The 24781-nt window shown below is 40.7% G+C and overlaps 1 protein-coding gene across 1 annotated transcript in view; it reads right to left on the bottom strand.

Moving 5' to 3' along the window:
* Positions 1-6661: 6661 nt before the first annotated feature.
* The window catches only part of CHRM4 (cholinergic receptor muscarinic 4), a 49286-nt gene continuing 31166 nt past the window's right edge, over positions 6662-24781 (bottom strand). The window contains exon 2 of the mRNA XM_087720250.1: positions 6662-10071. Within this exon, the coding sequence (XP_087576376.1) occupies positions 8618-10071 (1454 nt within the window). The 3' untranslated portion in view covers positions 6662-8617. The remainder of the gene's footprint in view (positions 10072-24781) is intronic.

Genomic DNA, 24781 nt, shown 5'->3' on the forward strand with positions numbered 1-24781 from the left:
GGCGGTGCTCACCTCTGTTTCAAAGCCATTTCAACTGCTAGGCTGGCAGAAGCCAGGACAAATAACGGGAGTTCACTCCGTTACGTGGCACTAGGGATTCGAACTGCTGACCTTTCTGATCGACAAGCTCAGCGTCTTAGCCACTGAGCCACCATGTCCCATTGAGGTCTGTGTACATAGGACCATCTACCCTACCAAAGGCCTCTTCCTACCTCCAGAAAGGCTGAAATGGCAAATTCTCATCTAAATTCTAGAAACTCCCATCTATCTAGACGGCAGCAATTTAAAAGAAGCCAGGGGTTTGAAATTCTGTTGGATGAGGAGAGAACATACATCATTGAGATACTTTTGTTATAATTGTTTTGGCCTTTGGCACTGGCCCAGTTTTCTCTTAGGCCCATTTTCTATTTTTTTAATTGCTAAAAAAGAAGAGACTATAACTCAGTAGCAGAGCAACCTTTGTTTTGATCGAGTTTCAGGTCCCAGCATCGGGGGTTAAGAAGGGGCAAGACCCTTACTTGAAGCCCCAGAATCTTGGTTTGTGTATTCCCTCCCTCCCTCCTGGGCAATTTGTCTTCGTTCTAGAGGAGATGGGAGAGTTGCTGCCACAACCTACTTTGGCAAAGCTGATGAGCTAAGGGAATCCTGACTGAGCTGGATCAATGGTCTAAGCTAAAACCTCGTATGTTCTTCACCTATCTAAGTCTGACTGGGCTGTCATCTTCCGTGACCACGAAGCAGGACTAGAAATGTCACAGGATGGTTGGAAGTAGGCTCAAAGGCAGGGGACATTTTCTAATGGGGCAATACTTAATTATCCTGGTTCCCCCCTGATCCCGCAAAAGACTTTCCTTCAGGAAGTCTGTCACAGGCCAAATGCCTGAAGTAGATTAGAACACCATAACAGACTCTACAGTATGCCAAGTGAGGCATGCCGCTCTCTAATCCCAGGAAATGATCGTTTGCAGCCTGCTCCTCTTCTTTTTCTCTCCTGTGAAGTTTTTCTTTCCTTGGTTCTATATCAGGGTTTCTCAACCTTGGCAACTGGCTGGGGGATTCTGGGAGTTGAAGTCCGCAGGACTTAAAGTCGCCAAGGTTGAGAAACACTGTTCTACATAGATTTCATATCTTTAATTGAATGGTGTTTTTTAAAAACACCACTAAGATAAAACTGCTTATGATAGCAAGTCTGTTTCAAAAGCCTAAGCATCACCCATTTTGTTGGTAGATTGTAAAATATGATGTGCCTGCTCAGGGTGTAAACTTAGAAAATTAATATTAATTAATATTAAGATCAATAATCTTTGGATTGTGTATTCAGAGACCTTTTATAACTCTTTTATATCTCTTAAAAATCGGATCCCTTCTTCAGCCCAACAATGGGTTATCCACCTCCAGGTTGTGTTGAGCATTTAATACAATAAGGACAAAAATAAGAGGTGATTTCCTCTGAGGTGCTGGTGGGCCTCTCTGCACTGTAGTCTTGAAATGCTATGGACTTCTTTATTAAATACGATATGCTTGGTATCCATTCAAGCTATATTTTGTACTAAGTACTAGAATTCCCAAATTTTTGTCCTCTGGAATTATTATTTTTTTGCATTTGTTTCATTTCATTTATCTTAGTAACATAAATGATTGGATCTATCTCAATATCCATTATCAAAAGGAAGAACCAATGTGTGAGAAACATGGCAGATACAAAAGTCCTTCCATGTTTATTTTACAAAACAATTTGATGTTAGCCTCCCATCTGCAGCCCTGAAATACTGAAAATTGGCAACAGTCACCACAAGGTAGACAATGTTTCGGTCACTCATTAACAGAAGAGCACCCAGAATATTGGTCAGTAAATGCCTTACTTTTTGTGAGCCCTTGGATCCCAGTTTAACAACAACAGCAAAATTCCTCACTTCTGCTCCATGCAAAAAGGAAATTAAAAATGGTTAGCATTCTTCCTCCCAAACAGTTATAATGCCATGTGAGAGAATCATAGAGCTAGAAAGATGTCTTCTAATCTAACCCCCGTTCATGGCAGGAGTCTTCTACCATCCCAGTCAAATGGTTGTCTAGTCTATTCTTGAAAACTTCCAAGAATCCACAACCCCAGGAAGCAGCTATTCCATTGACTAATTGCACTCAGTGTCAGAAAATTTCTCCTCCGAAGTTGGATTCTAAGTTTGACAAGCTTCCATCCATTATTTCTTGACCTGCCCTCAAATCAGTGGTGGGTTTCAAAAAATTTTGGAACCTCTTCTGTAGGTGTGGCCTGCTTTCTGGGTCCACTGGTGGAACCTCTTCTAACCGGTTCAGTAGATTTGACGAACCGGTTCTACTGAATAGGTGCGAACTGGTAGGAACCCATCTCTGGCTCAAATGCTCTGAAAAATATGTCAATTCCCTCTTCTTTGTGACAGCTCAAGTACTACAGTAATCCTTCTCTTCTATAGGCTAGACATACCTAGCTCTTGCCACCACCCATCTGCTTCACTTAAGAGTCTCAAAAGGCAATTTAAAGTATATTTAACGTTTAGCAATCATGTTCAGGAAAGAATGACTAAGTCCTAAATAATACCAACAATCTCCAGGATAATTGAATTTGTATTGCTTTGAGGTGCAGAAGCAGAATCTTGGAATGAGTCAACAGATCCCACTAGTAAAAAAAAAGTGACCCACACACAAGCTCCCCAGAACTGCAGCATATCTGGGGGAAAAAACACCCTGCTGTGCTTTGATTTCAAATCAACTATAAGGATCAGGAAAACAAATTATCTTAGCAATGAAAACCAGCCAACATCATGCAATCAAATAATTCCAAGGTGGATCAGAAATGGCACAGATCTTTTACATAGATATGCCCTAAAACTTATGCAAGATCCCATCTGTGATTTAAAAGATCTTGAATTACCCAGTCATCATTAAGGTGGTGCACATTTTATCCTCTACTCTTATTTCAAGACAGCAATATTTGGAATATATATTACTGCTGATGATCCTATATTAGTCCACACAAGATGGAAATATTGTTGATTGGCAGCTCCTCTAGCAAAGAAAATGTTTCCATTTTGTCTTGGTTGGAGTACAATACCATTGAAATGTGGGTTTTAGTCATTGAGCCAACAATTTCCTTAACAGATAAGTGGTTAGTACTACTTACCTCACAGAGTGGTGGTTGTCAGGAAAATAGGAGAATTGTGTGTGTTCGCTGCCTTGAGTTATTTATAAAATTAATAAGGTGGGAAATGAATCTTTTAATAGCTTTGTCGATTGGCTTCACCCAAATAAAAATAGCTTGACCATGTTTGCATGCTCTAGTCATCTAACAATGAATTGGGGATACAATTCCCTTTGTATTCAATTCTATTACTCCAAAACAGGGGTCACAATGACACTGAGAACTGGACATTTCAACCTTATTATGCTGGTGCTTCCCCAGCTGCTTGGGTCCTGACTGCTTCTGGGTCTTGTTTAATAAGTTGGTCTGAAGTTCCTTAAAGCTACAAATAGCTTTGAACCGGGTTACTAGAAATATCATTTTCTTCCATATGTATTTCTCAGAATATTACAGTCTTGAGAAGTCCCACTTCAATTTCCTCATCCAATAAACAGGCCCTTTTCGATTGCAAATCAACTTGAAAACTTTCGTTACATAGCATATGAATGTTGGGTGGTGGGGGGAGTCTTAGATGACTAACATGAGAAACAGGAATCTGGCTTTCAATTAAGTTCTGTTGGTGCAAGGCCTGGCATTTTGGATTTAAACTTGCAGGAAACATTTTAATGAACTTTTGAATGCTTGATGTTAATTAGGTTAATTAATGCCAATGAAAGTACATTGCTGGCATCAAGCTTTATCTTTGTAATAATTCCAACTTGAATAAAAGTAAACAACTATTTTGAATGCCATGGAGTCACACACCTTTTTAAACTTACCTGGCACCTCCAACCTATCCTCTTGTTAAACCAAGGTATATACTGAGATCTCTGTCTGCAAACAGCTTTCTTGTTTCAAGGCTCTACATTTTTACCTCTATGCTTAGCTTTTAGTCCTAGAATTACAGGACACTGCAAAAGCTTGCTGCTGCTCTGTTATTTATTGCTTCATCCATCAGGAGTCCCTGTCGGCCCAGGAAAGAAAACTCATTCATTGGCTATGTAGTTATCACTGCTTGGCAATGCTAGTAGCCCTTCTTGATTAAAGCTACCTTTCAATTGAGTCCTCCAGGGACATTTCAGGATGCAACAATTTGACCTCCCAGACCTGGTATCAGAATAATAAAACTCTGCAGGGCTATAGATTTGCCTTACTTTTAAATAACAGAAAAACAACCTCAAGTGATGCATCTATTTAAGCCCATTGCTAAGACAGGCACATGGTGCTCAAGAAGGAAAAATTTTTGTTCCAGATGGCAATTTGCAATTAACCATGTGATTATACCTTATTATGTCCTTATTCAGCATTTAGGATTCACCCCATATGACTGATTGTTTAATTATCTGAATGATAACCTTCTTTTCCTTTAAAGAATATCTGAGCCAGTTAAAAAAGTTTTTAAATCAAACAAAAACTGAATTCTTGTAAAAACCTTTGTTAAAAAATATTCTAAAAAAAATGTTTCAAGACATTTGTTCAAGCTTTTAAAACTCAACTCAGCAATCTAACATATCAAAGATTTGTCTGAGTATTTTTAAAAAACGTTCCCCACCCCACCAACAAATATTTTTTTAAAAGGAGCTGTCCTGATCTCGCTTGGCAGGGCGTTCCAAAGACTGAGGGCAGCTATCACACTTACCAATTTCCTGCTTCAAAATACGAACCTCAGCAACTCATCACATTTGTAGTCGTCCTGTGGAATTACAGTATAATGAGTTTTTTTTTCCTCATCTACATTGCAAAATAAAATAAAATAAAATCCAAACTGGAATAAGCTTTTTCTCCTGGTTTTCCACTATGTAACTTTCAGCTTCTGTGTCCTGTTGGATGTGTGATTTTTATATAATTCCACTTACTTATTCCAGTAATTACATTTTCAATGGCTTTGGGGACATTTTCATAGCAAATGGCAGCAGGTATCAAGGAATAAAAATGGTTTTCAGAAAAAAAAAACACCAAACTTTTTGCACAGCCAAAGTGATAAGAGGTCTGAAGGCTAAATTGTATGATGAATAGCTAAGGGAAATAGGTATGTTTAGTCTAATGAAGAAAAGGCTTAGGGGAGACATGATAGCAGTGTTCCAATACTTAAAGGGCTGTCGCAGGGAAGATGGCATCAATTTATTATCTGTTGCACCTGAGGGCAGGAATGGGTAGAAATGCATTAGATGGAGATCCAACCTGGAAGTAAGGAAGAATTTCCTGGCAGTTAGAATAATCAATCAATGGAACAGTTTGCCTCCTGAAGTTGTGAGTGCTCCATCTCTGGAAGTTTTCAACAAAAGATTTGTCTAACATGGTATAAGGCTACTGCCTTGGCCAGGGAGATAGACAAGGTCCCTTCCAGTCCTAGGATTCTATATTCTTAAAGCTTGGTTGAAGAAATGTATCCTAGGCAAGGCTAAAATGACATCCCCATTTCATGCCCAAAAGTTGGCATGCCTGGTTCTGCTACTGCTGCACCCTTTATCTGCCATTCCAAATGACCACCTCATTTTGCCTCATTAAAAAAAAAACTATCTTTGGTGTCTGGAACAAATAAGTGGGAAGAAGCTGGTATGATAGGCTTGATGGTGAGTTAATGGAGGAATTTTTCATACTTAACCACAGCAGAGATGCAAACATTTTCACACAACATGATAAGCATTGTTTAGGGATCAATGTGGACCACTCCTGCTTTGCTAATTAGCAGGCATTTTGGAGGAATTAAAACAGTGTAAATAGATAGGATATCTGTCCACTGCCAGGATTCAATCCTCACCAGCTCAAGGGTGACTCATCCTTCATCCTTCCAAGGTTGGTAAAATGAGGACCCCGATTGTTGTGGGCAATATGCTAACATTTGTAAACCACTTAGAGAGTGCTATAAAGAACTATGAAGCAATATATAAGCCTAAGTGCTATTGCTATAAAAGATATCACAACTACCTGGACAGTGTCTAACCAGTTGAAATGTTTGCTTTAACTGTTTTGTTAAAATATGTGGATGCAACTTGTGCAGTCCCATTTTGCAATCATTCTAGTCATCTCTTAGTGTGGAGTCCAGAGCCAAAGTTTACAAGCAGTTAAACTTGATGTCTAAGTCCAGAAAACACAAAGAAAGAAGGTTAACAAAACATTGTTAAAATTGTGGTCAATATCCCAGTTAATCACAACTTAACCTATAGCCCAGATTTGACAGCCTAGGCCTGTCAAATTGTCTTAGTTTATTGTGGGAATACAGCTATGTGACAGTGCACTCTTAATTTCCTATTAAGTCATTCTAGTTCCAAAATGGTATTTTAGAATAAGTTAATTCTGAGCAAGTAATCTTTAAGCATCTTAACCAATACTATTTCTTATTTTAGATTACTGTAACTTTATTTTACATATTATATAGTTTACAACTTGATTAAATTTACAAAAGATCTATTATATCATCCTAACAGTTATTTTAAATAATCTAAATTGGAAGGTTTCCAATTTGGCTCCCTTGGAATACATTGAATTGGCTAGGAATTCTGGCCAACAGATCCAAAGGTCACTAGATTGGGGGGGGGCACACTCCCTTATTTCATCTTGAGTTTTTTCATGAGAGCTCTTAATTCATAAAATCTTGAGAGAGTTTCAAGCTTAATCCCTAATAATTTAAATGATTCCCTGTGGAGGAAAATATTTGCAACTCATTGAAAAAAGATTGACCCAAAGGTGTGCTATATGTAGTTCAATTATTTTATTTGTTTAAGTGGTTCCCACTGTAGTTGTAACAAATAAATTAATAAATTAATTTTAAAAAAACACTGCAAGGCATTTTGGGCAACATTATGCAAATTATGTGAAAGGCAGTGGCAGACTAGCTGCCTCTACAGCCACGTGAAGCAGGAGCCTTTGGCCAAATGTAAGGGCATATCTTAAACTGAGAGCCCTTAGCCATGAAATAGAGAGGTCTATAACCATGGTCACTCCGACCAACCCAGGAAACATTGGATCACTTATTAAACTCTGCTCTAATATGTTCTTGAGGGTGCCCGTCAGAGACACGGAGCAAAACGTGGGTTTAATTGGTCTACGCAGAACATGAGTATTCTGGGATTTAGGCTGCATATGTACACTGGAACCCACATGCTGAGGGATCCATGACAACACTGACTAGGAGGAAGGCAATGCTCATTTACAAAGCTCATGAGTATCTTCTTAGTATGCCCTCAAATTCATAATGCAGAAACAAGAGGGGCAGCAGCTCATTGTTTTTCTCCGCCACAGCCTGCTTCAGAACCTACTATCAGGATTTTTAAAAAAATTAAGTACACAAGAAGAAACGATACTTAAGCAAATATGTGTGGAGCAAGTGGGACTTGGTATGCATGATGACATAATTTTAAAAGGAACAGAAACAAAGGGCTTTAAAGACTCTCTTAGAAAGACTTGCCAGCGTAGAGGTCTTCTTCCCACCATCATGGTTGCTTTGCTTGCTGTTCTCCTTGGAGCTGCAGTTGAGCTTCCACTGCTTCAAGGACACCATGCTTACCTTTGAGATTAATAACTTTAGACAACTTTGGCATGTGACCCAAAATGTTGTAGAACTAACTTTGAGTATCCATGTGATATCCATGGTTTTTTTGTTTTTTTCAAAACAATCTGAGGTGGCATTCAACCCATCCTGAAAGAAGTCTGCCATGGAGAAATGGAGTTGAGGCAGATTTGGTAAGGTCCTTGAGAAGCCTATGAAGCAGAGAGGTCTATCCAGCAGCTGATATATTCCCTGAGAGGAACAAGTCCCTTGCACCTGGGACACTGGAAATTCAACTAGACAAAATCCTAGAGCCTACAAATAGAAATTGATACAGCTCGATGACTGGTGCTGAAGCAATATATTTTTGTTTTCATTTTCACTGTTTACTTAATTAATCCTGTTGTCTCTTGCTACTCTTTCTGTCTCATAGGTGCACACACGTTTAAAGCCAGCAATGCATCCAAGGAAAGAAGGATTTTTTTGTTGTTCCATTTCTTTCTAATGTACTCTCTAGGCACCAATAGAGGCATCTTAGTTTAGTCAGGCAGAAATGAGAAGTTGATGAAAGTTTATGGTATTTCAAGAGCAGCAGGGCAAAAGAGCACAGTCTGTTACATCTGTCTGGTGATACTGTGAGGCTTCACTACATCTAATCCCTAGCTTCTTCCTCCTCCTCCTCCTCCTCCTCCTCCTCCTCCTCCTCCTCCTCCTCCTCCTCCTCCTCCTCCTCCTTTGTTTTCTGAAGAAGCACAGTCAAGAGGATCATCTGGGTGGAAGATCTGCCTATTTCTTGGTGAATATTCAAGAATCAAGAATGTTGAAATCGTATGTTTTCACTAGTTCTGATTCTGCATTTGGTGAAAGGCTCCATCTAGTAATGAATGTTAAGACTAAGAATATTAGAGTTATTTGGTTGGAGAATAACAAATCTCCACAATGACCCCATTGCTGAGTCTTCCCCCAAATCCAGATTATCTTGCAGTACCAATGTTCCTGTACTGACACATCAGAAGATGCTTAAAGGTTTTCTTGAAGGTAGCATTGCAAAGGGCATAACAAGCTGGGTTGATGGTGCTGTTGACATAGCACAACCAGTACCCAATGGACCAGACTGTTTCAGGAACACAATAATCGCAGAAAGTATTAATGAGGACCATCACATTGTAAGGTGTCCATGTCAAAATGAAAGCCAACAAGATGGCAAAAATGGTTCTGGTGACTTTCCTCTCTCGAGCTGCCATTTGTCGCTTCTTCCTCACCTGACTCCTGGCAATGCTGGCAAATTTCCTGGCAACATTAGCCGGACGACTGTTTGATAAGGTAATTGGGGTGGAACGGGCTTCTTTCTCTGCGACAATCTCAATGGCAGTGACACATTCAGTCCCAGTTTGTTTAGTGACTATCTTAATTTTGGACCACTTAGAGGCAGGGTTGATCCGAGGATGGGCAGGGCTCTCGCCTGTATCAGCTGGTACAATCTCCAGCCCCTGTTTCTCTTTATTCATCTGGGTGATGCTTACCGTGCTGGATTCATTAGAGGTTTCTTTCTCCTCTTGGTGGCCAGTAGTTTCAGATGGTTGCAAGGGCTGCTCTTCTACTTTCCCATTTTTTGCTTCCTCCTTCACCTCCACCACTTTCTTGGGAGAATTGTTGTTATTCTGCTTGACCAGGGGACTTTTCAGAAAGCTGAGTGGCTTAGTCCGCTTCTCTTTCTTGCTCTCTGGTTTGTGCCTTCTCACACGGCTCCGGCTGGCCAATGAGATGTGGATGTACAGCACAGTCATGATAACCACTGGGAGGTAGAAAGCAGCAATGGCTGTGCCAAAGGTTACAGCTGGATTGGAGAGGAACTGAATGTAACACTGTCCTTCTGGTACTGTCCTCTCTCCGACAATGAACTGCCAAAACAATATGGCAGGTGCCCAGAGGATAAAGGATAATATCCAAGCAACTGCAATCATCAATCCTGCCATTTTGGTTGTCCGCCTAGCTGGGTAGGTCAGTGGTTTGGTAACGCAGAAATAGCGGTCAAAACTGATGATGAGTAAGTTCATGACAGAAGCATTACTCACTACATAGTCTAGCGCCAGCCAGAGGTCACATACTACAGCCCCAAGTGGCCAATAGCCCTTGACTATATACACGGTGTAGAGATTCATTGAGAAGATGCCAATTATCAAGTCAGCACAGGCCAAGCTAAAGAGGAAATAGTTGTTGACAGTCTGAAGTTGGCGGTTCACTTTGATGGACAGCATGACCAAGATATTTCCAACCACAGTGACAAGACTAAGTGACCCAGTTACAGTAACTATGAAAATCATTTCTACGATTTTATATTTAGCAGTGTTTTCCTTGGTGAAATTGCCATTGGTGAAGTTAGCCATCCTTAACAGTTCAGGCTGAGAAGACAAATTAGATGTGAAGTCTGCAGAAAGGGAGGGAAGGGAGGAAAAAGACAATGGAGATATATTATACATCTGCAACACTCAAACAATAGATCAAACTTTGACAACTCAGTTGGGACTGGGGAGACTAGCATTCAAATCTCCACTAAGCTGTGATGGGGCACCAAGATTAGTTCCTTTATGTCAGCTATTTCAAAATTTGGTTAGCTAGATAAGATGAAGTTTAGTCTATATGTTTTTACTTCCTGAGATCTACATACTCCAAAACTTTCAACTAATATTGCAAACATCACTTCTGTCACTTTTTTGGATTCTGTCCACCCAACTTCCTATTCAGAGTTAATATAAGTTATTTTAATCATAAAATGTTTGGTCAGACAATTAGAACTTGTATCAACAGAGTTTGAAACATACTAATGAGTACATCAGGCTAAATATCTACAAATACAGTGAGGACTGAAAAATATTCCCACAGAGCCACTTTTACCACCATAAATAAAAAAGCTCTTATTTGAGTTCTATACTTGTCCAGTTATAACCATTTCTCATGCACTTATTCACTCACTTCATCTCCCAAAGCGCCTCAAAGAAACAGTCAAAGGTTGACAAACAATGAGAAGCTGCTCAATCTGTCTAGTACCCTAGTCATTCTCACATTCCAGACAAACCATTTAATAGACTTAACCTCCTGATCTCTAAGAAATTACCCAAATGCTGTCTGGAATTTCTCCAAGTTCATCAAAATCTGGGGTAGGCCATTGTAATTGGCACTTCCTACCTGCAAGGATTAGTGTCTCCAGTTGGTTCCACCACAAAACCACGCTCGAATAAACCGCACTCGACTAAACCACGTAGCTGACGTCATCAACAGGGCGACAACAGCGCGGAGACAGAAGCATGCTGTAAACCCTAAACCTAAAATTAACCCCTAAACCTAAACCTAACCCCCCTAAACCTAATCCTAAACCTAACCCTAAACCTAACCCTTAACCTAACCCTAAACCTAACCCTAACCCTTAACCTAACCCTAAACCTAACCCTAACCCTTAACCTAACCCTAAAGCTAACCCTAAAGCTAACCCTAAATCTAACCCTTACCTTAAGTTAAATCGGCTTGCTTTCAAAGCGCTATTTAAAGCACCCTTCTTTCTCCGCGCTGGCTGTTGTCGCCCTGTTGATGACGTCAGCGACGCGGTTTAATTGAGCGCGGTTTTGATGGGTCACGTCTCCAGTTAACCTTACAGACCGGATGAAGTGGCAATAACAAGTGAGTAAGGAAAAAGTCTCCCAGTACTACATCTTACCTCAACTGCTCTAAAACAAAAGCCAGGTAGATGGTCAGCTACATGGGTTGTACCAGTGACAGCCTAGGCAAATCTATGGTTATTATTATTATGGACATGAATTCTGAAGCCATCTCAAATGTCAGACTACAACTGCCCAAAACTAACACTGGATAAATCTACTGCAATGTGATCAAATAAATTATATCTGACCTCCTGAAGAAAAACGATCTTGGAAAGGCCAGAATCATGATAAACAATTTCTAGGCTATCTCCCTTACTCTGAAATCAGGACTGATGATTATATGAAATCTGACTGGATAGATGTCCATAATGGAGACTCCTCCCATCTTATTCAGCCAGGTCTCAATAGTGCATACCAGATCTGATCTCTTATCCACAATTAAATTGTAGATAAGATTAAATTTATTACAGATATACCTAGCATTCAGAACTATTAACCAGAAACAAGGATACCCAAGTGATCTGGATGCCTTGTTCATGAACCGAGACCGGGGCTGGCATTAGAGATTGGTACCAGATACTCAACTTTTTTTCCTCCCATTTCGCATTAAATGTCCCTCTTCCTGCCATAACTACTTTCTTCCCTAATATCTTCACTTTCCTGGGCTGCCTAGTTCTCCTCTTCCACTCCACTCCACTAGTGTCAGGTAACAACCCTCTAATAAGATCTGGCTTGCAATTACAATACACATCCATCTAGCACAGTGGTCCCCAACCTTTTTATCGCCGCGGACCAGTCAGCCTTTGATAATTTTACCGTGGCCCGCTGAGCGCGCGCAGGGGTGGGGGGGCGTTGTTCATGACCCTGCGCCCCTGCCTGCCCACCCCCTCCGCCCACAGGGCTCCCGCGAAGCGGTTCTGGGCACTAGCCCAGAGGGCGGTCATTGGTTGGCGTCCTTCAGAGGTGCGGGGAAAGGTGCATGAGCCTGTTCAGGGTGTTCAAGTTCCGGCACCCCGAGGCCAAAGTGGCCCGCAAGGAGGTGGGTGGGCGGGCGTGGTCGTCAGCCGTGCTTACCTCCGGATCGTCTCCCCGGTGAACCGCCGCCCCCACCTGTCGGGATGGGCGGCGGTTCCCTCCTCGCCCCCTCCCCACGGTGGGCTCCATAGGGAGGAAGTGAGCGGCTCTGCCCTCGGCCTCTCGGCGATCCCACTGAAGAGGAACGCCGGCGCTTCCGGAGGCCCGCCCGGCTGCCGGCTGAGCCGTGCTCGCGTGGGCGCCTCCCGAGACACGGTCAGGCCTCACCCAGGGGAGCCGCGGCCGCCCTCCCGGCTACTTCTTGGCCGCGGGGCAGCTCCAACGAGCCGAAGGGAAGTCGCCGGGACTGCATCCGGGGAAGCCTCGCCCTGCAAATTAGCCGGTCAGGGGGCGAGCAAGGCGGCTTCCCCAAGAGCCCCTCGCTGCGATGAGGCTGGCTGGGCTGGGACCGTATGCCCGCTGCCAACTGGGCTGGGGCCGCTCGGCAGGTGCCTTGTCGCTTTCGCTGCAGCCGGAAAGCGGAGCTGCCGGGGTTCGCAGGCTATGCAGCAGCGGGGGATGTGCCGAGCATCGCATGTGGCGAAGCCGGAGCCCTGGCTAGGGAGGGCGGGTTAGCCCTCCTCTCGGAGCCGGAAAAAGCTTCGAAGAGCCTCTTCAAGCGGAGCCGCCTTGGCCGCTGAAGCTTCCGGCTGCAGAGGAAGCGCCCGAAGGGCTGTTTCTGCGAGGCTCCCGTTCTCTGCGTTGACGCCTGTTTTGTTCTCGGGGCTTCCGTTTCCCCGCAGCGGGGCCGCCTGGGACAGCGAACACCCGGCTTCCGCGGCCCGGTGCCAGGTACTCCACGGCCCGGCACCGGTCCGCGGACCGGGGGTTGGGGACCACTGATCTAGCAGACCTCCTCAATTCCCCTCAGTTATTTCAACTTTCCCACTACAACATGAATAGAAACAATCAATTCCTTCTCCCCACTGTCTTCATTTACTTCCCTTCCCAATTCTCTACCTGATTTTAAATCACAAGAGACTGGAAAAACTCTTCTCTCACTACAGAGAGGGGGACCTTCTCCTCACATCTAAGGTACCCATTGTAAAGAATAAGGTGAGTGTGCACTTCTGCTTTTTTAAATCTCAGGTAATACCAAAGTGTTCTGGAATTTGGTAGTGTTACTATTAGCCTTGGACAGATTACTTCCTGTTAGCTTTGGAGTGTGCTGTTGCTAACATCTGCTAAAAGGAGAAAAGACCTCTTGATCAAGCCAGCCCAGGTGCCTTATAGACCAAGCTTCAGGGTTTCAGAGGGAGGTTAGGCTAATCCCTGAAGTTCAGGGGTATAATTCAGCTGAGAAGCTCCTGAGTGACAATGAAGACTTTGGACTGAGTTGCACCTGTGCAGACTCTTACTATGCGTGGATCATGGAAAAACCCCAGATTTATGAAAAAGTTCTGGAGAAGGAAGGCCAGTAAAGACATAGCAGCATGAGCAGAAAAAAAAAAGAATAGACATAACCAAGCACAGGTAAGAAGAGTCTTTTTAAAGGATTTTCTTGTGGCAAATGAGAGTACTTCACTACTCTCAAAGAGTCCACCGATCTCTAGCCATTGGCATTATTTAGGATGATTAAGTCGATCCTTAGTGGAAAGTGGACAAGTCCTTGGGCGGTAAGGGGCCACCTATTTTTCAAATTCATGCCCCTCCTGGTTGGTCAAGGCTTCCGAGGAGATGTGACATTCAGATGTGATGGCTGGGTACAGACTGGTGCATTTCCATCCCTTTAGTTTTGAAAACATGTTGATCTGTTGTCTTAGTTAGCAACAACTACAACAAGCCTACAAGCTACACTCATCATGCAGTTGTGTGAGGCTGCTAGGCAAACTGGTCAAACTAAAATCCTTATAATTTCTTCCTGGATTATAATGCAGCCAGGAAAGAGATAGCATTCTAAATTGGGGGCATTTTCCCAGGCCATGTTATCTTTAATTAATATTTGTAAAGTCTTTATTTGCTGTTCCTAAGTTAAAGGTTTCCCTCGCACATATGTGCTAGTCATTTCCAACTGTAGGGGGCGGTGCTCATCTCCGTTTCAAAGCCAAAGAGCCAGCGCGGTCCGAAGATGTCTCTGTGGTCATGTGGTCAGCTTGACTACATGCCGAAGGCGCGTGGAACACTGTTACCTTCCCACCAAAGGTGGTTCCTATTTTTTCTACTTGCATTTTTACATGCTTTCAAACTGCTAGGTTGGCAGAAGCTGGGACAAGTAATGGGAGCTCACTCTGTTACGCGCCACTAAGGATTAGTGACCTTCTGATTGATAAGCTGATCGTCTTAGCCACTGAGCCACCATTGCTGTTCTTAGTTGCCACCAAATCCTATCAGCCTCCTCCACAGAAGGTACTTAGAGGAAGAGCCTCTTAAAGTAGCTCCTCACTTTCTTTCACCTTCAGAAAAAGTAAGAGAGATTCTGTTCAGCTAATGAGGCTTTGGCCTCATACATACTTGCGGAAATTTATTGTGGAAGCCTGCCCTCTGCGGGTTCATTCTGGTACTATAGTTAGATAATACCGATATCTACCAAGATTTTATTTTCTTCAGTTGAGCTTTATTTTAAAAAAAAAATCTAAAGAAAGAAAAAGGCACAGTACATTCCCCAAGTTATTCACTATTTGTCAATGATGAATTACTCAGTTTAGAATGAGCTTGAGCTTTTTCTTGGGCCATTTTAACCTATTAAACAGTGTTTCTGCAGACAACAGAACATTTACAAATGTATTAAACTATGGAACAAGATGGAGATGTAGAACAGATAGATACAAAGTCACTGCAGATTTGAATATTTCCATCAGTGTAATTTTCTCTACAGCGGAAGGCTCTCTTTAAGCCACGGATGGCTTAAGAAGGTAACCACTTATCTGTGTGTGAGTGTGCATGCACACACACAAGCATATACAGACACCAACACCTATAATTGGTCTCAGGCAACTGCCTCGTTCCATGCCTAAGAATAGCTGCTATTTCTAGGTCATCTTATCAGACTGAGACCCCCAATTATCTTATCTAGCCCCAGCCAAGTTCTGTAGTTTTTAACAGGATGATAAATTCCTTGCCAGGATATTTCCAGAGGAGACTTTATGGCGCAATCACCTTGCCTTACGCACATAACTTCAAGAGAAGCTCGGATAATAATGTTTATCATCCTATTGTCTTTTCCCCACTTGCTTCCATTGTGTTTCCTTCCAAAGAAGATGTATTAAGGATATTTGCTAGTGCTAGGTCTGTCAGAGAGCACATAGTTTTCATCATCCTAACATTCTTGAAATGTCCTCTGATCTTCAGGGGTGGAGAGGGGACTTAGAATCCAGCAGATTTCCCAGCCTCCTTAAAAAATAGCTTTGAAGGCTAATGGAGGGACAAACAGAAATTACATTCCTTTCTCCAAATTAATACCTCACCCTGCTGCTTTGCAAAAAGGAATCCGATAATTCCAGGGACCACAGGTTTATTCCTATGAGACAATAAAAGGAGAGCACAGTATATGCAACTTGGACAAAAAAGCAAAACATAAGTATGACTAATGGAACTTGGTTCATTATTTAGCTTTAGACTTAAATTGACTTCAGATTGAAGCAATTTCTTTTCTTCAAAGGGCATGGAATAAATGAAAGTATTAGGATCAAATAAATCAAGACAAATTAGACACAAAATTTGTTATTCAGTCAATTAAAATAGAAACTTTCTCTTTTTCCTTTGATTCTATCATATAAAAGTGCTCTAGTGTACCCTGGATTCCTGTTATGATGCCATTCAATGACATAACTGTGTAACAACACATCAGGGAAAAAACGTCTTGAAATACCAAAATTTTCATAATTCTTTTCCATGGTGTTCCATGATCATTTCAAGTTTCTACGAATTAGAGCAGAGGTCTCCAAGCCCTGGTCCGTGGGCACAGGGCCACAGCTTGCCAGCAACTGGGTGATGCAAACGAGTGAAGCTCCATCCATGGGATGCAGGCAGCATGCAAAACCAGTCCCCCTCCAGTCCGGAGAAAAACCTTTCCCCACCAAAACGGTCCCCGGTGCCCATAAGGTTGTGGGCTACTGAATTAGAGCATTTCAGAGGAACGTTTGTCGAATTGAATTGAATTATTTATTTGTCAGTGCACAACATATGTACAAAGAGATTGGTTGAGCTCTCTCAGTGCACCAGAGGTGGGTTGCTGCCGGCTTAACCAGTAGTAGCGGTGGTGGGAGGCTCCATCACCCACCCGGATGCTTCTGCGCATGCGCAGAAGCATTGTGAGTGAGCATGCAAGGGAGAGCGCCCAAACCCGTAGTAAAAAAAAATAGCAACCCACCTCTGCAGTGCACCCCACCCAACAGAATACAACTCATAGTGAAGACTGAAAATCCTTAACTCAATAAATCATTTTAACAAATACCTAGTGCTATTGCACCAGTGTGAACATGTTACACATTGCACAGACTCTGCACTGGCCCTTTATTGTCCTGCATAAATAAAAGGCTCATTCAGAGGAATGCATTTACTCAACATTTCTTATAACTGAATGAATAATGTTTTGATTCAGAAGTTCTGTTTGTAAAGAAGAATCTATGATTTTGACTTCCATCAAAAATAAACATAAATCAACTCTTGAGTGAAGAGCTGAAAGTAAGTTGGTCCTTTTGATTTAGTATATTTCACATCTTTTGAGTAGATTTCAAATCTTGATGATTTCATCAACATATCTATGCATTTTTCTTGGCATCATCATGTTTGCTGTTAATGTTCCCTATTGCAAGTTATGTTGAAGTAAAAACAAAGAATTAAATGTGTAGCCTTTAGCTCAAACAACAAATGGTATGCTTGTTGCAACCGAGAAAAAATCACAGATAAAGGCTTCAAACCTGAAGAGACTTGTGAAAGAGGAAATCCTACGGAATCCAATAAAACTTCTATAAAGTTCTATAATCAAATCTATAAACATTACTATATTTGTACTGTACAAATAAGAATTCTAATGAGCAAGTTAAGCAAGTAATTTCCATGTTCTCCACTCCTATTTCACCTGTATTTCTTTCATTGATATTTTCTTTACTCAGATGGTGAAGATGATTTCTTTTTCCTAGCAGTCTCATTCACATCTGTAATAATCCGGTGGCAAAACCAGGTTTATTTGGATTGTGGTAGCATAAATTTCTTTTAAGTTATTTGGAAGAATACATAACTAAATTTTAAAATATTGCTCTTCACTCTCACAAAACCCTGAATTATACTTTCATCTCAGTTCTTTTCTTGAGATATAAGTATGTGCAGTTGGCAGGGAGCTTTTATACATTATTTATTTGTAAAATGTTATTTATCAATTAATCAATATATTATTATACTTTGTGTCTTAATTATTTATAGGACCAGTTGATTGGAAAAATGATTACTTGTTTAAACAAAAGCAGTGTATACATAGACACACACGGCTGTTTCTGTTTAGAAGTGTATCCTAAGTGGATAATTATGGAATGATTGTGACAAATATTACCAACATTTCCTGTTTCCCCTCCCCTCTCCCTTCCTCTTCCTTTATTTCAGTGTCTGCAAATGGTTAATGGTCTTATTTCTCTTTAATTTCTCCTATATTTTTGTTTACTTTCTATAAGGAAGTGGTCAGTTAACCATTTATTTGCTTTAATTGAAAACAAACAAGCAACCCTTTGATTACAAAACACCCCCCCCCCCAATTTACTGCAATCTAATTTCCTTGTCTTTAGCTCAAGGACTGAAGAGAAATTGCAGATCCAATGCCATGATGTCTGGACAGGGGGTCATGGGCATGGTAACCAATGGGAGCAATAATAAACAAAAATGACATTTGGATGTGCTCCTGCCCTCTCTGCCAAAAATCTGTCTGCAAATGCTCTTACTGACACATTTTGATTAGCATGCTGGAACAAGTGTCATTTCTGTCTTTGTCCACCCACCTCTCTTATCGCTGCCTGTTAATCTAGAGAGATATTTTGCTCTAAGCCTCATCATAATACCACCAACCTTGATATTTCTGGATGATAAGAGCCAGCTATTTTTCCTCTCTCTTTCACTTGAGGCCCTTTCTGTCCACCAAGTGTTTGTAGTACAACCAAAACAAACTCAATAGATCAACATTCCCAAAAGAGGAATTGAATTAAGGTATTCTAAAAAGGAAGGGATCCAAGAGGCTCCTTGAAATCCTCTCCTCTTATTTTAATCCTGTTCTTCCTGTCATTCCCAGGGAAAGCAATGCTTGCAGGCCTCCCAGCCAGGGCTCTGTTTACACTCTGCCCTTGAGTCATGTTGCTGGTGTTCCATCTCAGTCTCAGACATCTAATACCTGCACAAAAGGGGGAAATGGCAAAAGATCCTCCTGGACCTCAGCAGGAACATCTGTGCTTCACTATTCCTACATATTCCTCTCCCTCCCCCTTTATACAAATCTATTAGTTTAGGCAGCAGGGCACCTACTGTTTACCAATAAGATGCACTTTTCCAAAAGTTTACTTTAAACTTCATAGACTGGGCAAGTCTAATAACCTCATTAGTAGCTGAATTTTTGGGGGCACATTTTGGGAATATCTAATATTGTAAGGATATAAAAGGAGAGAGGGAGGGGGAGGGAGAGAAGGAGGAAGAGAGATATTCCCTAATACTTGGCAGTCTGAATTCTGTGAGTAAAAAAGATGGAAGTTCTGTATGTTTCATCTGATTCTTCTTTTCCTTCCAAACAAAAATACTGAATATCCGTGATCTGATTTCAAATGATAGCCACTGCAAAGACCAAAGATCTGGATTTTGAACAGGAAGGTGGGGAGGAGTAGACACTCCAAATCCCTCTAAGCTAAATAGGATGTTTTCTGAATTCCAAAGTGGAGTCTAAATTGTCTAAAGAAACAACGTCTTGAAACAAGAAGAGGCTTAAACATATTCCCCGAGTAGCAAAGTAAGGGCAGCATCTAAAACCAAAGGCTAAGTAGAAGCATCTGCCCAGTAAGAATTATCTTAAAAGGAAGGGAAGGGGGGAAAAAGCAAGCAGGAATGGTGATAGACAGAACATGCAGATACAGGAATGACATGAATTAGATAAACCAATAATTTCTCTGAGCCATATGAATGTTATGCCTTCCCAGAGGAGATCAGCTTTTGATTTGGGCTTATTAAATCAAGACTTTGGGAGAAGAACAGAGCCTGGGTTGCTGGGACTGTCTCCTTCCCAGACCGTAAGAGAGGTTGATGTGATTATTTATTTCCTTTTCAGTGCGTAGAACAGAACCTCTGGTATTCATCCAAAGGAGCTGGCTCATTAGTCTTTAAACCTACAAGCACCTCCTCCTCCTCTCCCTTCTAACCTCAGATCACATCTACCACATTTCTTCCTGAGAGAGATGAGGCGGACTGATGTCACAAAAGAAATGGTTTGCAGGAAAATCAATGTTGTTTTACACACACCTGACAGAATGCATACCAACACCTCTAACTTGAGCTAGAAACCTGCATGACGGGTTTCTAAAGCCACCATCTGACACAAGTATAACAAATAGTAGTGCTTCTTTTGGGATTGAAATAATATGGAGTATTATTTAGATTAGGAATATTCTTCTTAGTGAAAACTAAAAGTAACTTGCATAAGGGCTTTGTCTTTGGGGGAGGCAAAAGACATATTGAGGAGGGCATCGTGATGCCCTCCATGTCCTGTTGCCCTGCCCCATCATAGGCATGGTGTGGAGAGTTCCTGTGAAGGATGAGTGAAAAATGCCAGAGTGTGTGCTAGGAGAGTCCCCCAAAGTTCGTGGTTCATCCCAGCTGTTGAGCGAAAGTAAACAGACATCTCTATTGGGCAGCAGTGATAGAGAGAGCAGCTGTAGCAGATGATCACTTTAATGACAATGGTAAAAGCATCAATTTATCCCACACAAAAGGCAATGATAAATCACTCCTGTATTTTTACCAAGAAAACACACATGGGTAGAAAATATAAAATGACTGACACTATAGTGCTAGGTGATGGATGACACGCAACACCCTACTGGGAAAATTCACAGGAGTGGTGACTGTAGCTACGAAATAAAGAGGTGTAAGAAATTTATGATAAAGAAAACAGCCGTTGGGCAAAATATTAAAGTGCAGAGATGTTATACTTCCAACAAAGATAAATCTTTTCATGATTGTAAGATATGGCTCTCAAAGCTGGAGAAAGTGTTTGAAATATTTTGGAATAAAAGAAGAATGAATCATTCAATACTAGATGAAGTGGAATCAGGCAGGTCACTGAAACACTAATAATGAGGCTAAAACGTAAATTTTTAGAGACTTAATGGAAAGACAAGTCTCTTTGGAGAAGACCCGGACAGAAAAAGAAGCTGATAGGAGAGAAGCTTCTCTATATTACTCTCAGTAATATACAAGCTTATAAAAATTCAGGATGTAATTACTGACAGACAATCCAGGTAAAAATTGTATGTATTTCATCACAAAAAATTGAAAGTGACCAAATGATTGAACAAAAACAATAATTCTCTTTCTAGAGCTTATCTAAAGATACTCAATTTACATCACTGAGTACCCAAAATGCACTCATTCCCACCTTCCTGTTTGATGTTATTTTCCACCATGTCGAACACAGTAATAATCTACACTAGTGAAGGTGTTACCAGAAATGAAGTATTCAGAACTTTCACATTCAGCTGTCAGTCAATAAACAGATGCACAGAATCCTATGTATAGAAATGAAATACCGTAGGTTTCTATACCAATCTATTAATATGCTCTATTATGAAGGTCAGGAATTTAATGATTAAGGAGCTCTTAGTAAAATTATTACTGTGTTCGATGTCCGGTTACTGGTTCCAGTTTCTGCCAACCTGGCAGTGTGAAAGCTTGTAAAATTGCAAGTAGAAAAATAAGGACCACCTATGGTGGGAAGGTAACAGCGTTCTATGCACCTCTGGCATTTAGTCATGCTGGCCACGTGACCACAGAGACATCTTTGGATAGTGCTGGCTCTTCTGCTTTGAAACGGAGATGAGTACTGCCCCCTAGAGTCAGAAACGACTAACACATATGTGCAAGGGGAACCTTTACCTTTTACTAAGTAATAGTAGGAGCCAATTTGGTGTAGTGGTTAAGGCATCAGGCTAGAGGAGACAGTAAGTTCTAGTCCCACTTTAGATACATTGAGTGACCTTGTGCCAGTAACTCAATCTCAGCCCTAGGAAGGAGGCAATGGCAAAACCACTTCTAAAAAACCTTGCCAAAAAAGTGCTGAAACTTGTCCAAGCAGTATCTGAAAAGCAGACATTATTGAATGGAAGAAAAAAAAATAAGAGTGTTGTTTTTATTTTGTTTTTGCCCGAACTACAAGCTTGTTTAAGCTGCTTGCTGAATAGGACATCCTGCTGTTATCATGGAATAAAATATATTACAATGCAAGAGAACTAGTGAACTCTACATTAGGTTCTGCACATCCTGTTTCTTTTAAAGCAGGCTACCTCTCTGAGCAGAAAATGGATATATAGAGTACAGCTCTTAATCATGAGCTGAGTAGGTTTTGCAGGCTGGCTAGATACCTCAGTAGGGTAGATTTAATGATGCATTCCTAAAAATTGTCTAAATATGTATTTTTTAGTAGCTGCTGGACACTAAATGGAAATCAATCAAATCATCAAAAGGATCTATTATTTCTTGATGAGATGGTTCTCTCTCTCTTTATGTCTATATGTTCACTGTATGTATGTGCATGTGTGTGTATTTCTGGCCATGAATCTAATGTTCTTTAACTTCTCAATAATTACCTTCTGGCCAACTACAAGGCTGTAGATACATACAGCTGTGCTCAAGTCATGGGACCTGATTAACTTAAATTTAATCTTACGCAACTATTAACATAGATCACATCTATGTGTTCATAATTGATTCCAATGTTGATTATACGTGTAAAACCAAATAGTAATAACCAAATAAAACTACAGAATAATATTGCAGGGTGAGACCTTAAGCCACGAAACAGCTTGCACAAGGCAGAGGCTTTCTTCATTTTCTGGAGCAGGAAATGGCAGTAATAAAGAAATACAAAAGAGGACAGTAGCAATCTTCCATCACACATGAGCTTTCATTGCTCATTTGGGGGAATATGGTCCAATTGTGACTTAAGAATTAAGAATTTGAATTAGGCAAGGTTTTCCAGAACAGAGAGATAGCCAGTTGGAGAGTATTTGCAGATGGTCAACTTTTATTCCCCCTTCACCAGAAACTTGGGCATCAAAACAACCAGCACCCCATAATTAAGCTCCTGAAAACCAGAGGCTAAGGTTGCATGGCAAAGGTTCATACACCCTTGGGACATGAGCTTAAGGAATGACTCTGAGCAGCTTCTGCTGGCAAGAGAGAAAGACTCCTGCCTACCACAATGGTCCCAGAGTGGATAGGCCCATTCACTAAAGATCATTAAAAAAACCAAAATAGGTAGCAGGTCCCTATTTTATATAAAGTAGACCAGCTACACACACAGAGAGATATATATTTGCTGAAAGAAAATTCCACATAAGATTTTAAAAAACCACAACATAAGCAGAAAAAAAGAAAAAATACAAAAGAATAAAAGAAAAAGTAGCAAAAGACAAACAAGAAAGAAAATGTATCTAAAGAAGAAACTTCTTTGAGTGGTTATAGACATGATAATTACTTTTTCCACCCTCCCAAATTACATATCTTGATTCTCTTTTTCCCATAAAAATCATTTTTAAACACTGAATCCTGAAATCACTAGTTCATTTTTAATTCATTTTCAGCAAGAAATTCATAAAAGGTTTCCAGGTTTTTTTTTATAACTGTTCCCTCCTTTAATCAAACAAATCAATTTAGCCCATTCCTCCATTCTGGGAATTTTTGTACTCTTCCATTTTTCTGCATATACTAACCTCACTGCAGTTCCCATATATAAAACCATTTTTTTGTGATTCTTTGCTAGTTGACTATCTGGTTTTCACCCATATATTGATTTTTAAAACTCTCTGCGTTGCCATATTCATTTGTGTCCTTTTTTTTATTTTCTCCCAAGTCCACCATGAATGGCCCCATGTCCCTTTGTGTTTTTCACATTTCTGGAGGTCCCTGTGTTGTAAAGAACAGGTGTCTGTGGATTTCATTGTGCTGAGTAAATTCAAGCTCTACACATAGAAAGTTCCAGCCACAAATTTCAAACCAGCCTGTTTCTATAGGAACTGCTTCTGGTTATGTCACTTTTTTCTTGCGAAGAGAAGAAATATTTCTTTGGCTGTACATATCAACAGCCACTAAGTGGCACACTTGATTCTGAAAAATGACATGGGGAAAAGGGCTTCTCTGTGATAACAGTAAATGGTGTTGATAGGTCAATAGCATTACATCTAATTTATAAAGAATGCACCACCTAGGCAATGGCATCCCATTGAAATAGCTGTGATCTTGTTAACAACCAGGGATCCTCTTCAGCTCAATCTGAATAATTATTGGTAAGTGATGGTTTAGAAAAAGACACTTTCTTTTCCACAGAGAAATTCCTCAATCTATGTGAACGTCTAATGTATAGAATTAAAAGTGGTAGTCTGGCTCCAGAGGTTTCCTGTAGATGCCTATTAATATTAGGAAAGCAACATTGCAACTATAATCTGTTATTTACTGTATATGTTCTCTATTAATCTATCATAATTACTGATATGAGTGTAATATTAATGATTAGTATTTGTGTATTAAGCTTTTTCAAAAACTGATTGCTGGCAAAGAGATTAACAATAAAAGCAAAATTAAAAAATATATATCACAAATTAAAATACACTGAAAGTGATGTGTTGGCCTACAGTGAAGAGGCAGGAAGGAGAGAGAGCACACTCCAAGGAGAGGGTGAGACAAAAGACAACATAGACTGGAGCTAAATTGGCAAAAGAGGAAGATATTGAAGGTAGCGATTCCTTGGATATACTCTGTTAGGGTTAGAGTAGTATGGATTTAATCTGGCAAGATTCTGTCTATATGGTATGAGCAAATAAAGAGCTGACTTTTGACTCTATTATTCTATGTTGGGCTTGGGAAGGTTTTGCCCAAATATCCAGGGTGCTAATTTCAATCTTTCCTGAGCCAGATGGATTTAGCAACAGCTACCAATATGTCCCTAATATTTCATTGTGTTTTGTGCAACTACATTAGAATTATGTTGAAAAACATCTGAAAATCGTCATTGGTGCAAAATGTGACAGTCAAGCTGGGATGCATGGAGCAAGGATCTTATAATGTCTCTACTGAAAAGTCAACAGTGGCAGGTAGTTACTCACCAGGCACAAGGTAAGGTGCTGGTTTTTGGGGTTTTTAAAAAAATTAGCAACTGGTTATCTATGAATCATCTTGCAACCTTTGAATGTGGCCAGTTGACTTAGATTAGCAGGACAGCTCTTGTGAAGG

This window comes from Thamnophis sirtalis, unplaced genomic scaffold (genome assembly GCF_051295495.1).
Source record: "Thamnophis sirtalis isolate CommonGarterSnake01/CBP01778 unplaced genomic scaffold, rThaSir2_p1.2 scaffold_1, whole genome shotgun sequence".
In the NCBI taxonomy this organism is placed as follows: Eukaryota; Metazoa; Chordata; class Lepidosauria; order Squamata; family Natricidae; genus Thamnophis; species Thamnophis sirtalis.